Below are 21401 nucleotides of genomic sequence, written 5' to 3'. Positions count from 1 at the left end.
CTTACATAGTGTAGCTCTGTTTATAACACTTTATAACCCACTATGCAATGAAAACCTTATTCTACATGTCCTTCCGTCAAACACAAAATTAACACAGATCAGCAATACAGACTGAGGCACAAATGCAAATTACCAGACATGAGTGAGTAAAATGAGACTCACATGGAGTTGAACATCCCCATCAGGGCTGTAAAGCAGAAGCCGATGGCGAACATGGACTTCATACGTACCTTTGGTTCAAAGTGGATCAAGGTTAGTACCATGTATCTACAGGCCATGACAGATACAGGTCACACCATGCATCTAACAGTTGGGTATAAGTGATGTACTTATATATTAAAAATCAAGTGGTGAATTAGATAACACCTATATATATTATACACTGCTCAAAAAAATAATTATACATTTTTTATTATAACATCAAATCAAACTTCTGGAATATTAATAGCCGAGGGGGTTGTTAATCAGTTTCAGCTGCTTTGGTGTTAATGAAAGTAACAACAGGTGAACTAGAGGGGCAACAATGAGACGACCCCCAAAACAGGAATGGTTTAACAGGTGGAGGCCACTGGCATTTTCCCCCTCCTCACCTTCTCTAACCGTTTTTCACTAGTTTTGCATTTGGCGACGGTCAGTGTCACTACTGGTAGCATGAGGCGATACCTGGACCCTACAGAGGTTGCACAGGTAGTCCAACTCCTCCAGGGTGGCACATCAATACGTGCCAGAAGGTTTACTGTGTCTCCCAGCACAGTCTGAAGGGCATGGAGGAGATTCCAGGAGACAGACAGTTACTCTAAGGGAAGATGGACCGTAGAAGGTCCTTAACCAATCAGCAGGACCGGTGTCTTTGTGCAAGGAGGAATAGGATGAGCACTGCCAGAGCCTACAGAATGACCTCCAGCAGGCCACTGGTGTGAATGTTTCTGATTGTTTGGTCAGAGACAGACTTCATGATGGTACAGTGGGTCCTGGGTTCCTCCTGGTGCATGACAATGTCCAGCCTCATGTGGGGAGAACATGCAGGCAGCTTCTGGAGGATGAAGGAACTGACCCCATTCACTGGCCCCCACACTCGCCTAAATCCAGTAGAACATCTCTGGGAAATTATGGTTTGGTCCATCCAACGCTGCCAGGTTGCATCTCAGACTGTCCTGGAGCTCAGTGACGCCCTGGTCCAGATCTGGAAGGAGATCCTCCAGGAAACCATCCGTCGTCTCATTAGGAGCAGCCCCGCCGTCGTCAGGCACGCATAGGAGCACGTGGGGGCCATACAAACTACCGAGTACGATTTTGAGTTGCTGCGATTAAATTTTGGCAAAATGGACCAGCCTGCCTCATCATTATTCCACTTTGATTTTCGGGGTGTCTTTCAATTCAGTCCTTTGTAGGTCGATAAGTTTCATTTCCATCAAACGATGTGGCCTCCTCTCCTTCCTCACACATTACCCAGTTCATATCAGTATAGATATCCAGCATGATGTTTCGTCCCATTGAGATCTGATGCGTTTTCAAAAAGTGTTCCTTAAATTTTTTGGAGCAGTGTACATGTATTCCTTTATGTATATACACACAAACACACACATTATATACATATATATATAGGGGAAAACTGTCCTTACCATGGATAAATCCCTGTTGTTGTTCTTTAGCTTTTCCTCCTGTCTCTCTGTGAAAGAAAACAATGCAGAAAAGGACATCGACGTCTATTATACTCTGCGAACAGCACAGTCCGTCAGCCTCATCACTGTGGCCAGCTGCTGATTTACATGCAGTCTGTCTTACTGCAGGTCTGCCAATTTCAGCCACCTTTCACTCATCCCAGCAACCCTGGATAGGCAGAGGGAAACCTACCGATTTTCTTCTTCTGCTGACGTCCAGCAGACTCTGTGATCGTCTCCTTTTTTTTCTCCACTGAAAAGGTATTTGCAAGCCATCCGTTAACAGGACATACCATTCCTTCGAGTAGCACAGTGTAAAAATAAAAAGGTACACGCACACTTTTTACTCTGCTTCTCCACCTCTGCCTTTAGTCTTTTGTACTTATCCGTTCTGTAGACAAGCACCCATGTGATACCTAACGGAGAAAGAGGGGAAGGTAAAAGGCCAGTTAATAATAATAAAAAAAGCCGATTACAAGACTGTACTGCATTCAGGAGAGCCGCCATTATTTAATTTTTTGTTGGCCAGCTCATATGCGGCATATTCAATTTTCACGAGTAACATTATGCTATTTATAAAACAAAAAAAAATAGGTGAAATTACCCAAAATACACTAGAACGTTCACTATTGCTTATATCAATGATCGGTTAATATACCAATTAATTATTTTGGTAATACAACACAATACAATAAGCGTGAATCAAACAACCAATGCAGGGTGCACATTCAGTCACACATTTGGTTAATTTAGGCACGCCGATTCACCTAAGTTGCATGGTTTTGTACAATGGAATAAAACCGGAGGATCCGCAGGAAAACCACGTACGCCAGGGTGAACATTCAAACTAGACACACAGAAAGCAGCGGGTAGCGGTTTGCGCTATTACAGCATGTTACCACAAAACAAAAAGGTGGTTTTACGCTGAGCGAAGTGCAACGGTATATCATAGCAGCATTATCGCGCCTGAAAGCCCAGCCGCTGCTCTGGCCGATGGCCAGAGTAGGTAAAATGTTAAACATTTTTGGAGGGACAGCGCCAACTGTGGGCTGTATCTGCAGCTACATACCATCATCTTAACCTGGAACACCATTTTTAAGCGTGAAAAATTATATATACACACACAGACACACCCAGCATGTATGAATGAATGCTATATTTATATTTCACTTTTAAAGACACCCAAAGCGCTTTATAAAACTAATAGGTAGCCAATTCTAGGGATGGGTTACTGTTAAGATTACATCGGTATTAAAACTCTTACCGATACTGCTTATCGGTCTGGTACTTCAAACAGTTCTTTTTGTCAGAGAAAAAAAGGACAGAATTAAATTTTCTTTATTTTACTCATACATATTGTATCGAAATTTACATGCTTGAGTTGCAAACTGCAGCAACATTGTTTTCAAAATTACTATTATAGATTATAATTAGAGGTGCACTGATCTAGTCTGTGTTTAAACAATTATTCAAACGTATTCAGCAGTAAATAATTTGTATTTTTTTTTTTTGAAAGTTGCACTAATTGTGCTTATATTACCATGACGCGAAAGCACCAGTCGGTCATGGTTGCGCGTGCTGATCTACAGCTTACCACTGCCCTCTATTGGGCAAATGGAAATACGCGCAAGTGATTGGTTTAAAAAAAAAAAAAAAAGCATGTCTTTTGAAATATGTTTTTTAATTATTTTCATATCGGAGCAGATGTATCCCATAAGTATCTTTTTTTAAGTAACCATTCTAAATACTACCTTGTAAAACGTAAATGTGGACTGAATACAGATGCAGTGGAAGCTGCAAATAGTGATTATATCTATGTGGGTGACAGATGTTCTTTGTCTCAGGCAGATTTCCATTTAATTGACATTTGTATATCTATTACATAAATACAAGATAATAAAACGGACAGCATCGCTATTTACAGAATTTAATCGACAATTTCAAAACAGCACAGCTGTTTCAAACGCTTTTAAAGGTGCAGTACTGTACAAATTAAATTACTTAGTGTATAATTCAAAAATGCTAATACAGTAATGTACAGAAATATTCAATCAATTCACAGAACGCATTTTCACATCGTTACATTATTGCGTCAAAGCGCTAATTGTAGTTTCACTGTTGCATCTCGGTGGCTCGTTTTGGGGGTTTATCATAAGCTTTGATGAGTCTATTTGTCATTGAGAGAAAATTACTTATCTATAAGACACTTGCATGGAGGCGGATACCTACATACGTTACCCAATTGTTACGTTACCCAATACCCAGGTGTCCTAAACAGCAGCGATGGCTTAACACGGATTAAATGTTACATTTGACAGGATACGTTTAAAGGATAAGACACTACACAAATCTTGTATTCCATATTCAACCCCGCCGTGCCCCGCTGACCGACGCCGGTGCGGCTCTCTGCCAGATAACACACCCGTTAGCCTACCTTCGGCTAGCAGAGCCGTGCACACGGATATGAAGACGATCAGGATGGTGTCTGCGAACATAGTGCTCATTTTCTGGATCTTTATAGCTCCTGGGAGGGAGACAATAATATTAAAAATGAAATCAAACTAAATAAATAAAATAAAAAAACTACCGACCAGCACCTATCCTCACTGTCACCACAAACGGTTCAAAGGACACGAGTAAGTCTTGGTCACATGATCGAGCCGATGAGCCCGGTGGATTGTGGGATGCAAAGTCCTCCGACCGCAACCTAGGCCTCTGCCCCGGCTTGTCAGAAGGGGCAGTTTACAAGTTGAAAAAAAATGTAATCAAAGTTTATTTAACCATGGAATAGCCCGTCGGTACCCAAACATTACAGTTTAAGCATCCTAAATCGTTATGATTTGTCATTAATCACTCACTAATTCAGAACATGTTTTATGTTACGGATAATTGTAGTCGGATAATTATTGATGATAATTATTATTTTATGGACTTCATAAAAGTCGTATATAAAATAGGAGAAATATCGCGTTTCCTCATCACGTTTGTATGCACAATTGGGTAACGTTTCATTTGTAAGTATAGACATTGAGCACAAAAAGGGCTCAAATGAAGTGAGTCTTTCTGATTTTTGATTTGATTAGATGGTGAAGTTGCAGCTTCGTTTCAGTTATACCATATTTTTAAAATGGAACGTGCTGTACTTAGGTGACGACAGGAAGTTCATCCGCATGTCGAAAACGGCAGCAGTGAAGAGAGGTGGGGTAAAATCACAGCGATCGGCATGGCAGGCGATACGGAGGCGCGCCTGGAGGATCCGCCGTGCGGTCAGTGTGTGAACCGGCAGCCTTTTCTCATCGGGGTGGCCGGAGGCACAGCCAGCGGCAAGGTCGGCATCCTCTTTCGGACCTTGTTAGCGATTTATTGAATATAGACGGTGTTTGTTTGGGATTTTTCTTGGGAGAAAATCACCCCATTGAAGATGACTCTCCCTGACCGCGTGGCTCGTTTGCTGCTTCATTCTTCATGACCGGTGCTTTTAAGATATACCCATATCACAAGAAATATAAACGTAACATTATTTTCGAGTAGCGTTTTTAATAATTCTCTGAACGAGCTGAGAGCTATGTTTCCAACTACTATTTTAAGACTATAATGTCTTGCATCACCTCCATAAATTGAAATGTAAACAGGAACCAAATCAATGAAGTGTCTTAATTGTGTCTAATACTGCTGTACTATTGTTTTATGCTCGATTTAATTTTCATAGGGAGGCACGTCACAAAAAAAATCTGGCGTCGGCACTTTGCATCTGGGGATTGAACTGCATTAAAATTATGCTTTTGCCACGTCGTCTTTTGTAAAGATTAATTTCGGGAAACTGAACCGTGAATAAGTATTCGAGAACTTTCTGTGTCAAAGTGTGACGCCGGACATCTAATCCGAGCTTTCCGTTTAAGCTATTCATTAGTGGATATTTGTTTGATTCGACACTGGTTCAAAATCAGCAGGCTGGTGGGGAAAGCATATCGGTAAAAATAGCGGGCTGATAGAGATGTAAGAAGTGGCCGTACTGGCTTTGATGAGTGGTCAGATTTCCCTGGTCAGGGGCTGTTCTGGGCTTTTAGCGCATGGGAAAGAAACGCCAGACAGCCGGGCGCAGGATGCGGCGCACAGCCTCCGGAGTGGAGGCGGTACGATGTCTTTCATCCAGCAGAGGTGTGCTACTTAGTCATCCACGCCTGCTTAGAATGCGTTTAGTCATCTTTTTAAAAGAGTTTTAAAATATTTAATACCATAGTTCCGGTGTTCTGACGAGTTCAGCTACCTGTCTAGATGTGCTATCGAGCCTTTCTGCGCATGTGCAGTTCCACCGTTTTGAGATTGGGTTTAGGGTTAAGTTTTAGGGGTTTGGTTTAGGGTAAGGGTTTTAGGTTGCTATTGATTTGCACTACCTAACTAAAGTAGCTCAGCTCGACAGAATACTGGATTTTCCTTCAATATTTGCAGATAAGTCGTTTTGAGTATTTTTGAACGTCCTGGAATGTTTTCTGACGTTTTTAGACATGTAGCTGGATCTGTAAAAGCTCTAACAAGATTTTAATTTCGGAACACTATATAGGGTTCCGGATTTGGTGCTTGAGTGAAAACGGCTGACTTATTTCCTTCAACTCGGATGCGCAAAGCTGCCTTTGTATGTCTGGTCATGTTATTTATCCTGCCACTTACCTGGCATCAATGTCTAAATAATGTTGACTTCACTCTGGTACAGTGCACATGTTTTTGGAAGTAAGCTGGTCTGTGTGTTCCTGCTGTAAGAGTTTTGGACACAGCTATAGTGAGTTAGTGTGCAAGGCAGAACACACCATACCTGCTTATGTAGCCTCCAGCATAGGCTTCAGATCCCCGTGATCCTGGACTGGATAATCGGTTTCAGAAAATGGATGTTATTTCAGTATAGGCTCTATGCTCTGTTTCCCTGCTCAAACACACCTTTCAGCTAATTTCCAGGTTTAGTATGTGTGTTTGAGCAGGAAAATCTGCAAACTATGTCAGATTTTGGCCCTCCGGGATTGGAGTTGGGGAGCCCTGTTTTATCTCATGATTAGCTACTGAACCCCCCCCCTCTCCTCACACCCACAATCTTCTGGGCAGTCATCAGTCTGCGGCAAGATTATGGAGCTGCTGGGCCAGAACAAGATTGACCACGATCAGAGACAGGTGGCCATCCTCAGTCAGGACAGCTTCTACAGGGTGCTGACCCCAGAGCAGAAGGCCAGGGCACTGAAGGGTCAGTTCAACTTTGACCATCCAGGTAAGCCGGAAGTCCTGGGTTCAGCACCATCCATCCTTCGTTGGGTTCCCAGGAAGTGTATGATGCAAGGCTGGGGACATTCTGAAGAGACGTTGCTTCATCTCAAGATACACAAGAGATCCAAAATAGACCTCGACCACATGTCATTGGTCTGTGGGATGGTGTCTCGCACAAATAGAACATACAAAACATCTCGAAATACATTCAGCTCATGGGCAGATGTCAGCCACACAAACCTGGAGGTGTGAGTTCACAGGCCTGTTATGTATTTCTGACATTTTAAATAAGCAATGTAATTGAATGCAGGTTAATTAAGGGAACACATTCAAGACTGGAATGACCAATATTGGCTGATTGTCGATGGATCACATCATGTGTGCAGGTCGTTGGAGAAAAGCATTCATTGAACAGGTCTCGTGTTCTCCTCGTTTAGACGCATTTGACAATGAGCTTATCAAGGAGACCCTACAGGAAATCCTGCAAGGGAATGAAGTGCAGATCCCAGTGTATGACTTTGTCACCCATTCCAGGTCAGAACGATCGATGGGGTGTCCTTCAGTCACGCTTGTGTCCTTGCTGTTTGTGCAGAGTCAGGACTCTTGTGCCTCGTGTTTGTCTGTGTGTGTGAATCACATGGTTAAACAAACTTCCTTTAATTTCCCCACAAGGGTTTGTAACATCCATCTAGATGTAGTACTTTGCTTTCTGCAGCTGTTCTGTATACCTCCACTCCTGTAAATTGTTAGCCCAAACTGGTGTATAGGATAAATTGAAGTGCTTAAAATTTCCTCAATGTAGTCTTTATGATTTTAGTGAATGTCTGTGCATGCTTACATTGTCAAAAGTGAATTTAGAATTAATTTTAATAAAATGGATTTTAAGTAGGGCAATATAGATCAGTGTGTTAATTTGGAACAGTATGTGGTCTTAAGTTGTTTAGCTGATGCTTGAAAAGTGCCTGTGTGACTTGTCTTCAGGAAGGACGAGTGTGTGACGATTTACCCGGCGGATGTGGTGCTCTTCGAGGGGATCCTGACCTTCTACTCCAAGGACATTCGGGACTTATTTCAGATGAAGCTCTTTGTGGACACGGATGCTGACACTCGTCTCTCCCGTAGAGGTTCGTTGGCTCGGTTCCGGATGGGAGCCTGTGAGTCCAGCTTCCGTTGGAATCTGGCATCATCTTTTACTTTAAGCCTCTGTTAATGTGGATACCCGGTCACTGGGAGTTTAATGGTTGTGTCCTCCTGCGTCCCTCAGTGTTGCGGGACATCAGTGAGAGGGGTCGGGACCTGGAGCAGGTGTTAACGCAGTACATCACCTTCGTCAAGCCCGCCTTTGAAGAGTTTTGCCTCCCGGTAAGCGGGGCTGATTCTTTCCCCAGAGCAGGAATCCATGTATGGGGGTCACCTAGATTAAAAGATGGTGTACCCTGTGAGGCGAGAGATCTTTGTGCTGATAGTACTATTTTGTGTTCACCTCTGCCCAGCTGCATGTTAATATTTAGCCTGGAAACCTGAGATTTTTTACAGCTTTAATAGCTGAATTAGCTCTGCTGAAACTTTAGCCCGTGCAAAAGGAAGAAGTTAAGGATGGTAAAATTATCCCAAGAAGACAACATCAACAACCATTTGGCTGTTAGTGTCATACTAAGTAGGTATGGAGTCACATTGAAGGATGTGGATTTTAATGGAGTTTGAGTCACTTTTATGTGAATCCATCTTCCTCGTTCTAATATTTTGGTTTATTCTCATATGGGCATAGGTCATAGGGCACTTACCCTCACACAGACACCTTCACTCGGCAACTTCTGGGGTGCTGGTTTGCCAAAAACAGAAACCCGTAAGAACATGCCAATGTTTTAAATCTCGCAGCACTGGGGGATGTGGGACCACAGTGCCAGCCATCTTTTATTCATCTTAAATTGATCCCAAAAATACTCACTCCTTTAACTGGTCTGTTTTTTCATTTTAAGGAATCTCTTCTGCCTCCTTAGTTTCAGTGACCCAAATCTAGGCTTAGGGATAGCAGGTTATGACTGCAACTGCGATTAATCGCATCTCTTGAGACTTTATCTGAGAATAATATTAGCCAACTGGGAGGGAGCCCACTCTTTGGGCAGTGAGTCTAAGGCATGGTGGTTCTGGGATTGTAACTGAATCAGTGTCAAATTAAGAAGTTTAAATGGTTTTCCTTCCCTCCAGACAAAGAAGTTTGCAGATATTATCATCCCACGTGGAGCACATAACCTTGGTGAAGTGAATTTTTTTTTTCTCTAACATTTCTGTGTTATATAAGTTTGACCTTTACAAAACTGTCTGTAACTGGTATCCATTAACGCTGCTGGAGAAACCTTCTGAAGATTACTGTTGAAGTATAATTACCTGCATTTATATCGTGATATCGTGTGTCTGCTAGAATGATTCCTGCAAAAGGTATCTTTCCCGGTTATCATTCCAGCAAAGGAACAGAAATGTGAATTTCTCTGTCCTAGATCCATATCGGATCATCCTGAGAAGAACAGATGCTCCTGCTTTTGCGAGGGTTCGGCTTGTGATATTTTGGGGGTGGAAGCGATGCACATTCAGTAATCATCAAACTTTGAATTTTGCTCTCTTCCTGGGTTTAACGATACGCCGCACGATACTTTTTACTGATGCTGGGCAACGGCAGCATCCACGCTTCCAGTCTCTGGACTGGACCATTTTTTTTTGTACAGTACTGTACATTTAACAATAGGATTAACTTGTATTCATTTACACACTTTTCAGTTACTGGTAATTGGTAATTGTTTATTTAATTATTCAGTGACAGTGGTTTACTTGTCATATCAAGTCAAATAAGATATTTTCATGTTATGAGGGACCATCAGAATGTGATCCCATCGTAAGTGGAGGAGCATCTGTAGTCTGTACTACTATGGCCTCTCGTTTCTGAAATGTGGAAAATCCACTCTCGACTTTGTGGTTCAGGCAGGGTTTGGCTGGTGTTTTACGTGACCGTGCTCAGGTCCCCCGACATGGCTGCGGTGTGTGAGGGGAAAAGCTCTGACTGACCTTATTTAGTCAGAGGGCCATGGCAGTTGGGGAGGCATTGTGAGGCTGGGCGATGGCGACTGGTGATTGTGAAATGGAGGAGCTCATGTATGCTGAAGCAGTAACGTCACCTCAGTCCAGAAATACCTCGGTAATATTTTCTAGGATATGTCTAGATGCGGAGCCGTACTTGAACATGTCTGCGGGAGTCGCTAACCCTTTCGTCCACATCTCCTTGCAGTGGCCATCAACCTAATTGTGCAGCACATCCAGGACATCTTAAACGCTGACTGAGGAAGAAGCGCAGTGGCTACAGCTCATCCAAGAAGCCCGAGATCTCAGAGTCCGACAGTCGGCTGCATTGAACCCGGCGCTTGCCTCTTTCCGTCTGCTTTGTGTTATAAGACGATATCGATCAGGAGACGTGCAATCTCTGCCTGGCTTTTCTTGCTGTTTTTTTTTTAATTTTATTTTGTATATTTGCTTGCCTATATGATTCGTGCACTGGAGCAGTCAGAATTCAAGGCCGGACATTTAGTGTTTCACCTGCTGGTGTTTGCTGACGTGAGAAAAGTCAGGAGAATGTCCTGGATGGGTTTGGTGACCTTTCATGTGGACCCAGTTTCTTATTCCCTTTAGCCAATAATTGGTCATTTTTACTGTGGCATGAAGCAGGAATAAACATGATTGGAATGCAATAAATCTGATATCACAATTGCCAGTTTGCTGGAAAGAAATTGGAAGGATGTTTTCGTTGTTGCTGGTGGTAATGATGTTGTCCATGATCCAGTCCGACTGGTGCCAATACGGCTTCAATCTCCTAGATTTACCAAATACTTTACTTTTACTCTTCCATGTCGTTCTTGAAATTCAGCAGCGTCTGAGAAACACGGATTGCGTGCAACAGTATGAAGCAAATCCCTCCCTTTTATTCCACATGCTTGTTCATGTGGTGCTAGAAAAGGGAATTAGGGCCATGGAATGAAGAAAGACACCTTTTCATGAGTGGTTGTGTTACTCTAAATGGTATTCGGAAATGTGATGTCACCAAACCTTTGCCGCTTAAACTCACTTCTGGAACGATGTGACATTTTAGGAGTGGCAGCAGATAAAAATGACTCCTTTCACTGAGTGCCTAGGAAGCCTTATATCATGTGTGCCTGCGCTCATGTACACATCTGCAAGTGGCTTGGTTTTCTTATTTTTGTATCAGCTTGTACTATTTGGTATTGGGACATGATATCCATGATATTTGGAGAAATTTGCCAAAGTTGTATATATTAGTGAAAATTCAAAGACAATCTGTGGTCAGCATTTTTCATCATTTAATTGTATTTTATATTTTTTGTTTTTCAGCTTAAAAATCTGTATTGTATGTACTTATTGAGCAATAATTTATAATTATTTTTACATTTTACTTTAAGCATGATGTTGCTTGTTTCAAGAAATGGCATACTTCGTTTCTGAACCAGGAGTGGACTTGTGATATAATAAACCTTACTTGTCCAACCCATGGATTGTTTATGATATTTGGCAATTATCTGAAATCATGAATGTGCACATATTGTATGAGACACTATATAGACAAAAGTTTTGGGACACCTGGCCATTACACCTGCAGGAATTTGCCCATTCATCCAGAAGAGCATCTGTGAGATCAGGCTCACATATTCTGTTCTAGTTCATCTCAAAGGTGTTCGAAGGGGTTTATGTCAGGGCCAGTCAAGTTCATCCACACAGTCTCACACAACCATGTTTTTATAGACCTTGCTTTGTGCACTGGGGCACAGTCATGTTGGAACAGGAAAGGACCTTCCTTCCACAAACTGTTCCCACAGAGTTGGAAGCATGTAATTGACCAAAATGTCTTGGTGCGCTGAAGCAATAATAGTTCCCTTCACTCGAACTAAGGGGCCCAACCCCTGAAAAACAACCCCATACCGTCATCCCTCCTCCACCAAACTTTACAGTCGGTAGCTAAGCTTAGGTTTATAATGGAATAATATAGATTTACTGTAACATTTCTTGTGTGAGCGTGAGAGTGAAAGCATGTCACACCCGATGTGTGGGAGTTGGCAACCCTGGTGAACTTGCTGAATGTTCTGATACTAGATTTTTGTTTAGTTTTATAAGAATGTGTATGGCTCTGTCATGCCAAATATAGCGATACGTCACAAGGGGAAAGAATCTGGACGAGAGAAGAGATTTAGCATGACAGTCCCAAATGAACGCATTGAGATACAACTCGCTACCCACTGGATGACGCAATTGTTTTGCGACCATGTGTTACGTCAGCGCTGTGCGCCACAGGCTGGTCTCTTCGAGTCTGTCTGAACCGCGTCCTCCAAGCGCTTACCAAATCAGGGTTGGGGAAAATGTCCACAAGTGATTTTTACTTGCGGTATTATGTTGGCCACAAAGGCAAATTTGGACACGAGTTCCTGGAGTTTGAATTTCGTCCAGACGGTGAGTGATGTTATTAAGCCCTCATTAGTCAAGGATCGGCAACGCGGAAAGAAGATCTGCGACGCTCCGGGCCTAGTTTACGAGAGCAGGTCGTTTTTATACAGTCTAGCTAAATGTTTTTAGCATTATTGGTTTAGGATATTGATAGAAAAATAAATTTAGTTAGATAAATGTATATCAATTTCATCATTTATCGTACTATAAACTTCACCGTTTGGTGATTCACGTTCCATGTGTAGCTTTTTTTTATTCATCTGGGAAATATGTACTGTTTTTCGTATTCGTAGGAAAGCTGAGATATGCAAACAACAGCAACTACAAAAATGATGTTATGATCCGAAAAGAGGTAGGTTATGTACGAACATTTGGTGTCCCCACGACGGCTAAGCTTACTAAAAGTGTAAGGTTACGGTACGCAGTGTGGTTTACTATATAGTATATGGCGAAGGATCGACTTGTGTGCGGTCCGTTTGTAATGTACATTAAGGTTACATACTGCGCATGTCACAGGCCTACGTGCACAAGAGTGTAATGGAAGAACTGAAGCGAATCATCGACGACAGCGAGATCACCAAGGAGGATGATGCCCTCTGGCCGCCCCCTGACAGAGTGGGGAGACAGGTTTGTATTCCCATTGTTGGGTGAGGATGCCAGGCTTGTTATGCGTGGGCTAGATGTACCCACAAAGTAAGTTGACCGTGTTAAGAATAAGGTGCCGCCAAACGGCAGTATTTACGTTTGGCTATTGCTCACTCGTAATGTGTATCTTAGATGCCTATTTTTCAGATTCTATTAAAAAAAATCGATTTATCATATTTTGCAGGAACTGGAGATTGTCATAGGAGATGAACATATTTCATTCACCACCTCCAAGATCGGGTCTTTGATTGATGTTAACCAGTCCAAGTGAGTACATCCCTCCTGGGAGATGTTATACCGTTTGTCTTGTTCAGAGTAATTGAATGGTATGTAATTTATTAAGCTGAATGCTTTTGACACCCCCCCCTCATTTTTAAGGGACCCAGAAGGCCTCCGTGTTTTCTACTACCTGGTTCAAGATCTCAAATGTCTGGTCTTCAGCCTCATTGGATTACACTTCAAAATCAAGCCAATCTGAGCTTGTTTGTGGTGGATATTTTTGTATTAATGTGTTCTGCTTTTGTACATTGCTTTTAATTTTTTTGCCTTTTAATAAACTCTTGAAGATGTGCTGATTTTCCCCTTATTTTGACCCCTCAACTTCTTCATTCCCAGAATTCAGTGTATTGACATTATGTTCTAATGTGAATTTTAATTTGTAAAAGAATCTATGGGAGGGACAGCTGACCAGTTTCAGACGTCTTAGAGATTATGTAAGCATTACATGTAAAACAAATGTTGGATTTTGTTAATTCTTCATCTAACAATGATGACTAATGTTAAAATACCTTAATTGGAGAGGTATTTGATTTTAAAAAGGCACTATGTGAAATATCCTGGAATTAAAACTGTACTCTAAAATTAAGGATAAATATTATGGTTTTAGCCATGTTAAACTGGAGGTTTTGTATATATGAGCCAAAAAAGATTTCAGTATATCTGTATTTCAACCAGACATATTTGGTATATTTGGTAAATGTTTACATACAACATAAATGTGACGGCATGTCAATATTACTGGATCATCCAAAAGAGATTCATTTTTAATAAAACAAACTTAATTTGTTAATTGTTTAAATTAATATTTTACATCCATATCACCATCAGGAAGTTTACAGGAACTTATTCAAGTAGAGTGGATAATTATACAAAAGCTCTTAAAAACCCCAACAAAAACTGTAGTTCACACTGGGTAAGGAGGTGTTCAAAAAGTCTCCAGAGGATTCACCCTCCTTTGTCCTGAGATGTCAACACTTATCTACACAATAGCAGAATAATAGAATATCTTTAATTGAATATTTTGATTTCACATTAATTTTGCTTCCCAGAAACAGTGGGGATGCAGGTGACCTAGCTTTGGGGAAGCTTGCCATCTAACACTCCAAAGATGTCTTCCAAGGACTTATGGACACACTGCAGGAATTCTCCGACGTTCCGGGCTGGGTAGCTGGAGACGTTGGAGCCGATCCAGTCGTCGTGGACGCCGTAACCCACGCCAAAGCCGTCGGGCACCACAGGTGCGAAACCGCCCAGTGTGACAGCAGGGCTGGTGAGGGTGCTGGTGGAGAGGACGTTATGGTTGATGGCAGCGTAAGCTGGGTCCTGGAACAGGCTAGGCTGGGGTAGGCCCTTGGAGGTCACCAGATATCGCATGGCGAATAGGTGTCGGTCAAATCCCTGCCCTGGGGAGAGGAAAAGAATACGATCCTGTTGGTGAGATGTGTTCTTATGAGACTGTCACCAGCTACTTGCCTGCTCATACTTACCCATGGCTGCCTCCTTGGTCAGCTGTCCGTGGTACTTGGAGCACTCATCCAGCAAGCCACGTAGCTCGTCCAGAGAGTGTCGGCTGCCCTCCCGGACGAAGGCATGGGCACAGCGCTTTGTATGGACGGTGGCCGAACGGATGGTCTCGGTGCGGCCGTGCCGGAACGCGGCCGTGCTGCATGACTCGTAGGTGGCCACCGTCTGGCCATACTGCCGCAGGAAGCCCATCTGGAAGGCCAGCTGTGCTATGGCATCTGGGCTCAGTTTCTGCTTCTTCAGCGCCTCCTTGCCACCCTTCCGGAACTCCATGGTCTCGATCGTCACCTTGGAAACAGCCTCTTGGTATTTTTTCCAGGCTTTGCCGACAGCCCTCTCCAGCTCGCTGTCCAGCTTGAACTGGAGATGGGTCACTGCGGAGGCAGAGTCCACGGCGGCCGGCGGAGACCCTGGGCTCACCTGGGGCTTCTCGGTCGTGTCCTTGAAGACCTCGTTGAGGAAGCGGAGAACAGCTACGCCATCACCCCACGAGTGCTCGAAATTCACGGCAGCGTGTCCGTCTTTGGACAATATGATGCTGAATGACTTGTCGAACCAGCGGTTGCCCCCATCGCCGTACAGCATGTTGTGGGAGATGTGGACCGGGTCGCGCATGCTCTCCTCGTCCAGACAGACGCAGAAGACAGCGCTGTCTACCAGCCCGAGCACCTCCGCATTCCCAGCAGCCAACAGCTTCTCCCGCAGGTCTGCCCAGACATCCCTGTTCTCACTGGTCAGGAAGCCTAGCGGAAACACCGGTGGTGGCGTGGGGTCAGACAGGATGAAGCTGAGGTGGGCATGAATCTCCGCTGGCCTCACAAAGTTCCCATCTCTGTCGACGACGTCGAACACATACATGTTGCCTTTTCGAATCACCAGCAGGTGTCGCCCCTTCTGGTCAGTAAAGAGCTCGTCACGCCCGGGTCTGGGAATGCGTGTGGAGTTGAACAGACGGAAGTACTGGGACATGTCCAGGGGGTAAGCATTCACCATGTAGGCCCCATACCAGGAGAGCGTGGGGGGAACCCAGCGAATGAACTTCCTGAAGGTCTCTGTGTCACTCTTAGCAGGGTTCAGGTGGAACACCTCAGGCTCCAAGCACCCAGCGCGCAGGGTCTTCATGAAACGCAAGGACGAACACACCATGTTGGTCGCTCGTACCAGCTGGTCATTGTACTCTGGCTTTGGGTCCGCAGTGAAAGATATGAAAGGGTTGAAGTTCAACACTATGGAGTCCCGTGCTGAGAGGTACATATCGAACCAGGGAGCTACGGAATAGAAAACCAGCTTCAGTTTAGTGGGAGCATCACCAGAGGTGGAGATATCACATCCAGAGAATACAAATCCAGACCAAGACTTTGTTTCAACTGATGCATTTGATATTATGTGTAAATTCCTCACCCGAGATATAACTGGTGAGCTTGTTCTTCTTGTCCAGAGCCACTAACTCCTCATGGAGCTCCTTCCCCACGCTCTTCTGGAAGTCCAGAGCCACCTTCTCAGTGTTACTAAGAAACCAATAATTATTAACATTATGTACACAATACATAATAGGCAAGTCATGACAAATGGAACGCATCTGAACTTATACATTCTTACCGGTATTGTTCTTCGTTTAAAAGCGGCCTTTGGGCAGCCAAATAGCGCCTAATAGAGTCTTCGAGCTTTGGAATAGGCAACCTGTAAAAACATATAGTCATTTAAACGAAATTAAATCAAATTAGAATTCACCATGTACGCCATGTAATTTATTTTATCAGGATCGTTTCACACACGAAAACGACCAATTTCCTGCACCACCAGTAACATGTAAACGCCCCTGTGAACTTTGTCGTTATCTCTATTTGCCCCTTCCCCTACATTAACCACGGTCATGATGAACAGTGAATATATAGTGTATATATAGTTATTTGAACATGGCAACACTTAGTATTAGAAAACAGGAATACATTATATGTAAAAAGAATTTGGTCTTTACGAAAATAATTCATTTTAGCCGTCGCTATATGGTCAGAAACTGCAGTTTACCAGCAGGCCAGCATAAACGACCCATGCACAGCAGTGACTCACCGTGGCAAACTCTTCTGATAGTGCATCGTCGGCACTATGCTTTTGTGCAGGTACTCCGATTCATTTTTCGAGTAGTTCCGTCTGCTGCACAGCAAAGGGGACGCAAAAGTAGTGGTCAAAGGAGTAAAACATCCCGATCGTATAACAGCTCTAGGCAATTGCACGGAAAGGAGAGAGGCCATGGTGAATTTCAGCAATGACCAGCTGCCCCGTCAGCTAGAAGTGCATCAAAAGACCGGTGAGGCGAATGTATAACTGGAGCAACCTACTCCTTTACTGGCCTATTTAACTATTAAATGTATTAAACTGCGACGAGTACACTCGCTCCAATGTACAGCTTCCTTGACACCAGTTCATTCCTCTTCGCCAGAAATCACTCTCTACTTCCGGTAACCACATTTACATTTCAAAATAAAAGTCGTCGACGATAAAATAGTCTGTCGGAAGCACTGCAAATAATAAAAAAATATAACAATGATCACTTTCTGGAATCAGACTTAAGAAAACGCAAAATGTATAAAACGCATAATTATATATAGTTTTAAAAATATTATATTAACATTATATTTGTGATGAATTCGTTTCGCTGGAAGCACAACTGCCAATGAATGTATTAATACAGCTAGTTTTAAACCAGTTTCCCCACGTTTTTAAAAGAACTGAGTCCGGTCTGACTAGAACTACTTTTAAGACGTGGCATGCCTACCTGTCAGAAACTGTGAGAGTCGGACATCCAGTTGTAGTTATGTTCAGTAGCCTCTGGGTGCCAGTCACGGCATACGACTTTTGATTTGGCTGTGCTGCAAAACCAGTGGTATCTCATATGGCGTTAAATTAGTGCCAAAAGTCGTGCGCATAAAAACCATGCGCGCGTATGCGCTCGCGAGCAGAAAATCCATGCTCTCTACGCCCTCGCATCTGCACAGCACTTGCTCGCTCGACAGGAAGAATTTTGACACTTTGGAGGCGGGAACAGTGGCTAATGGCTCCGCTTCTTTGATTGATTTTTTTTTTAAATATTGACTACGATTGGCTTTTGTAGAAGATGAAGATAATTGACCAATGGATGTGGGATTCACACTGTCATGATGTCGGACACTGAGTTCATGAAGTCTTACACTGAGTTCACATCTTTTAGAGATTCTGTTTTCATATTCCACGTTAAGGATTAGAATCGTGTGTGTCTTAATTAATGCAGAGCTTGAAATTCAATGCGGTCTAGCTGGTATCTCGTGCAATATTATTTGTTCACAGTCTGCTATCATAATTTGGGAATTTCTCGCTTCGTATTACCGTATATAAAAGAATGGGCCAATGTACGGTAAATTGCATTGTGAATAACATTTCTTAATACAACATCTCAAAGCTAATTTAATAAGTTCAAATCCTGGGAAGAGCGCTCCTCAGATATTAGTTCTCGGGTTAGTGTTAGCAGACTATAGGCGAAACCACCTTAAGTGCTATCTGTTAATGTTTATTAAATTAGCATTAGAATGGAGAGGTTTTTAATATCTTTTGTCCTTGTAGCTGCTAAATACATAAAGTTGTCTGCCTGCTACATTGGAATCTCCACTGAGTAAGTGTTTTTGATGGATTTTATTTAATTTTATTTGACTCTGGTCCTTAGATCTAATGTCATACTTCTTCACTTGTATTGTTTGTGAAAAGGTTTACCACGATCAAACAGAGCAGCCACTACACTATCATACATGAACAAGCACCTCACAGAACAAAAACATTTCATTTTCATAATGAAAACTTTTGAATGGTAGGCCTAGTGTATGGATCAGAGACAAGATCTTGACACCTCATTAACTATAATTTGTTCTGTGAACAGCTCAGATACCACCTTCTCGAAAGTCTTCTGCATAAAATAGAAATGGGATTCAACGCGACTCCACTAAATTTGGATTACCTGGAGTTCCTTTGTCATCAGGAGCTGTATCTTCTGCAGGCCCTGTCTAATCACATTGAAGTACCTCCTGCTATCACCCTGGCTTTGCAAGAGCTCTTCGACCTTGTGAGGGCACATCTGGAATGTCCAGCCCCATGTGTCACAAAGGAAGTCACTGCCACCAATGGACGACCCAAGATTTTGATTGAAGAACAACGTTTGAAAGAAATGCTCCATACTCAACTTCCTGTGCCTTGCATAGCCACACTGATGGGTGTTTCAAGAAGAACAATCTTAAGAAGAAGGAAAGAGTATGAGCTCTGTGTTGGGGACACATATAATTCCATCAGTGATGAGGAACTTGACAATTTGGTTTCTTCTGTCAAGAATGATCTACCAAATGCAGGCTACAGGATGGTCAGAGGGAGGCTGCAGTCAATGGGCTACAGGGTTCGGTGGAGAAGTTGCAGCCTCCATGCATAGGGTTGATTCCATGGGCATCATATGCTCATTCACCAATTTTCTAATCTGGGGTCTAAAGTGGTCAGGCTTGCAAGTGTATTTGGTTGTTTGTCTAGCCTAGCCTGTTGCAGTGTATATTTCCTGTATATTTTGCATGTAAAAATGTTGTTTGTTATGTCAGTGCTTAATATTATCATGTAGTCTTCATGAACTTTGTTTTAACCCAACTTAATGGCTTTCTTCATTTTGGCCAGGGACTGCATTTGGAAAGTAGCCACTTGACTAAAATTGGCACATTCTCAGAAATGCCAGCAACAATACTGATAATGAACACCCCTCTAACTGACTCTCAGTTGGTTTAGAAAAAAGACTTTTAAGAGAAAAGAAAGCCTTCCTTTGGTTTTGCATTTTTCTCTTTTTTGTTAGCTGTGCACAACATATCAGAAGAATACATTACAATTAAATTAGTTAAGAAATAACAGATTGCGTATATACAATATTAAGGTGATAACAACAACCCTCACTGTCTCTAGGTGCTGGTTCGGACAGGGCATTCTGCAGCAGGGACACCACCCGTCGTGCAGCATCCTGCAAATCTCCCTATCACAACAGCCCACACAACAGAATAACATTAGTGTATGATTCAGTCGGGCTAGTCCAGGTCTGGAAAGTAGTTGGGCCAGATTTTCAAACCAAGAAATTTAGCTGGGCCAGACATTTTCAGCGGCCCAGTAAGCAGCAGGTAATGGCATTTTAAACAAACACAAATCAAGGTACATTATTTTAAAAAGCTACAACTGAACAGAATCTGAGAGCAATATTTTTTTTCCACTTCTGAAATAAGAAAAATATTTTGGTCGTATCTGACCTAGACACACCTCAAAGTGCATAAAAAGAAAAAAAATGTCTATTAGATGGTAAACTGCCAGACATAAAGAAAAAGGGAAAAATCGGCTATAATCATCATCCGCTTATCATCATCCGGGCTCACCTGGAGCTGCTCCCGGAGGTGCCGCTATGACTCATGGGTAACATGCCGGAATGGGACGGCACCTGTAGGCTGGACCAGTTGTCATGGCACGGCAACATGGACAGACAGGTAGACGAGCTGTCTGAATAAGCAGCTGCAAGTATAAAACAATAAATGAAGCAGGTATGTGGTGGGCAGTGTTACAGCGTCCTTAATATGGTCAATACAGAAAAGGCATGTCATTATCTTATGTATATACTACCTCCAGTTACTTAATGCCTAACTTTAATACATTGATTGATTTATTCACTGCTGTAGCCTGTGTCAACTTTCCTTTCAGACAGATGTAAAGTCCTTTCTGTTTTTGTTCTGTGGAGTTTTTTTTGAACAGCATATGGCTGAATTCTGTTAAACCTCAGATTGAAGAAAATTGTGTTAATTGAAAAGCAAATATCAAAAACTCAGTCCGCAGGAATGTTTTTCAGAAGATTTCTGTGGACTTTTGGAAATTTCACGAAATTCCATCGCTCGATTACATAAACACTGAGTGAGATTTCATTCTCATTACTGCAACGTATGAAGAGGATTATGACTTATTACTTTAGGTTATCGGAATGAGTGAGTTTTGGAAATTTGCTCTTCAATCGATAACTGAAACAGTGCTGTGAATGCAGAGGTTATATACGTCGCATATCAACAGAACTGTATGTTTATGTCTTGTCTTAATTATTTTGATTAAATGTCTGACTATTCCCAATATGTGTGAACATACTTGGCCAAATAAAGATGATTCTGATTCAGTCAGAGGGTAATCGTCGGTGTGCTGTACTATCGCGGTGACCCGCACAGAGAGCTTAGGACCATGATTTCAGTGTGCGCTTGTGTGAGGGGACAGGCAGGGCGGCTGCTCACTGGGTGATGCACTCCTGTGGGTATAGGGGCTGGGATAGGGTGCGGAGCGGTTACTCCTCAAGGAGGAGTAACGGTCACAGCCGTGGGGGGAGGAGAAGGAGAGGGTACTCCCAAACTGGGGGTGTGGGTTTGATGAAGAGCAGAGAGACCCTGAGCCTGGGATGAACCAGCTGCCTACTGAAATGAAAGCAGATAAAGACAGAAACTAGAACTTCAAACTAAACAACACAAACAA

General features: G+C 42.7%; 4 protein-coding genes across 6 annotated transcripts in view; 2 read left to right on the top strand and 2 right to left on the bottom strand.

Moving 5' to 3' along the window:
* tmco1 (transmembrane and coiled-coil domains 1) overlaps positions 1-21401 on the bottom strand; it is a 153132-nt gene that overhangs the window by 1233 nt on the left and 130498 nt on the right. The window contains exons 2-6 of one of the 2 annotated variants that reach the window (XM_048976679.1): positions 4096-4248; positions 2000-2077; positions 1855-1914; positions 1623-1669; positions 163-230 (exon numbers count right to left, since the gene is read on the bottom strand). In XM_048976679.1, coding sequence (XP_048832636.1) covers positions 163-230; positions 1623-1669; positions 1855-1914; positions 2000-2077; positions 4096-4165 — 323 coding nt within the window. In that variant the 5' untranslated portion in view covers positions 4166-4248. Of the gene's footprint in view, positions 1-162; positions 231-1622; positions 1670-1854; positions 1915-1999; positions 2078-4095; positions 4322-21401 lie in introns of those variants that run through there. The other variant, XM_048976678.1, reaches the window with a different exon arrangement.
* On the top strand, positions 4376-11463 carry LOC125708836 (uridine-cytidine kinase 2-A-like). Of its 2 annotated transcripts, XR_007382548.1 has the most exons (9): positions 4376-4422; positions 4809-4989; positions 6756-6915; positions 7349-7445; positions 7893-8035; positions 8176-8273; positions 9120-9168; positions 9888-10101; positions 10192-11463. XR_007382548.1 is itself a non-coding variant. In XM_048976675.1 (7 exons), exons 1-7 carry the CDS (start codon positions 4885-4887, stop codon positions 10242-10244), a joined length of 705 nt encoding a protein of 234 aa, XP_048832632.1. In that variant the 5' UTR covers positions 4809-4884; the 3' UTR covers positions 10245-11463. The 2 variants fall into 2 exon arrangements, 1 of the variants encoding a protein (XP_048832632.1); XM_048976675.1 differs by lacking the exons at positions 4376-4422; positions 9888-10101.
* magoh (mago homolog, exon junction complex subunit) lies at positions 12230-13625 on the top strand. Its single transcript, XM_048976680.1, has 5 exons — positions 12230-12416; positions 12704-12762; positions 12927-13037; positions 13240-13322; positions 13434-13625. Exons 1-5 carry the CDS (start codon positions 12326-12328, stop codon positions 13531-13533), a joined length of 444 nt encoding a protein of 147 aa, XP_048832637.1. The 5' UTR covers positions 12230-12325; the 3' UTR covers positions 13534-13625.
* Positions 14000-17810, bottom strand: cpt2 (carnitine palmitoyltransferase 2). The gene is made up of 6 exons (XM_048976659.1): positions 17635-17810; positions 16929-17377; positions 16458-16538; positions 16260-16366; positions 14822-16126; positions 14000-14737 (listed from the first exon to the last, which is right to left on the bottom strand). Exons 2-6 carry the CDS (start codon positions 17108-17110, stop codon positions 14406-14408), a joined length of 2007 nt encoding a protein of 668 aa, XP_048832616.1. The 5' UTR covers positions 17111-17377; positions 17635-17810; the 3' UTR covers positions 14000-14405.

The sequence above is a fragment of the Brienomyrus brachyistius genome, chromosome 15 (assembly GCF_023856365.1).
Source record: "Brienomyrus brachyistius isolate T26 chromosome 15, BBRACH_0.4, whole genome shotgun sequence".
NCBI lineage: Eukaryota > Metazoa > Chordata > Actinopteri > Osteoglossiformes > Mormyridae > Brienomyrus > Brienomyrus brachyistius.
The sequence above is the reverse complement of the archived record's forward strand: the minus strand, read 5'-3'. Positions and strand labels throughout refer to the sequence as shown.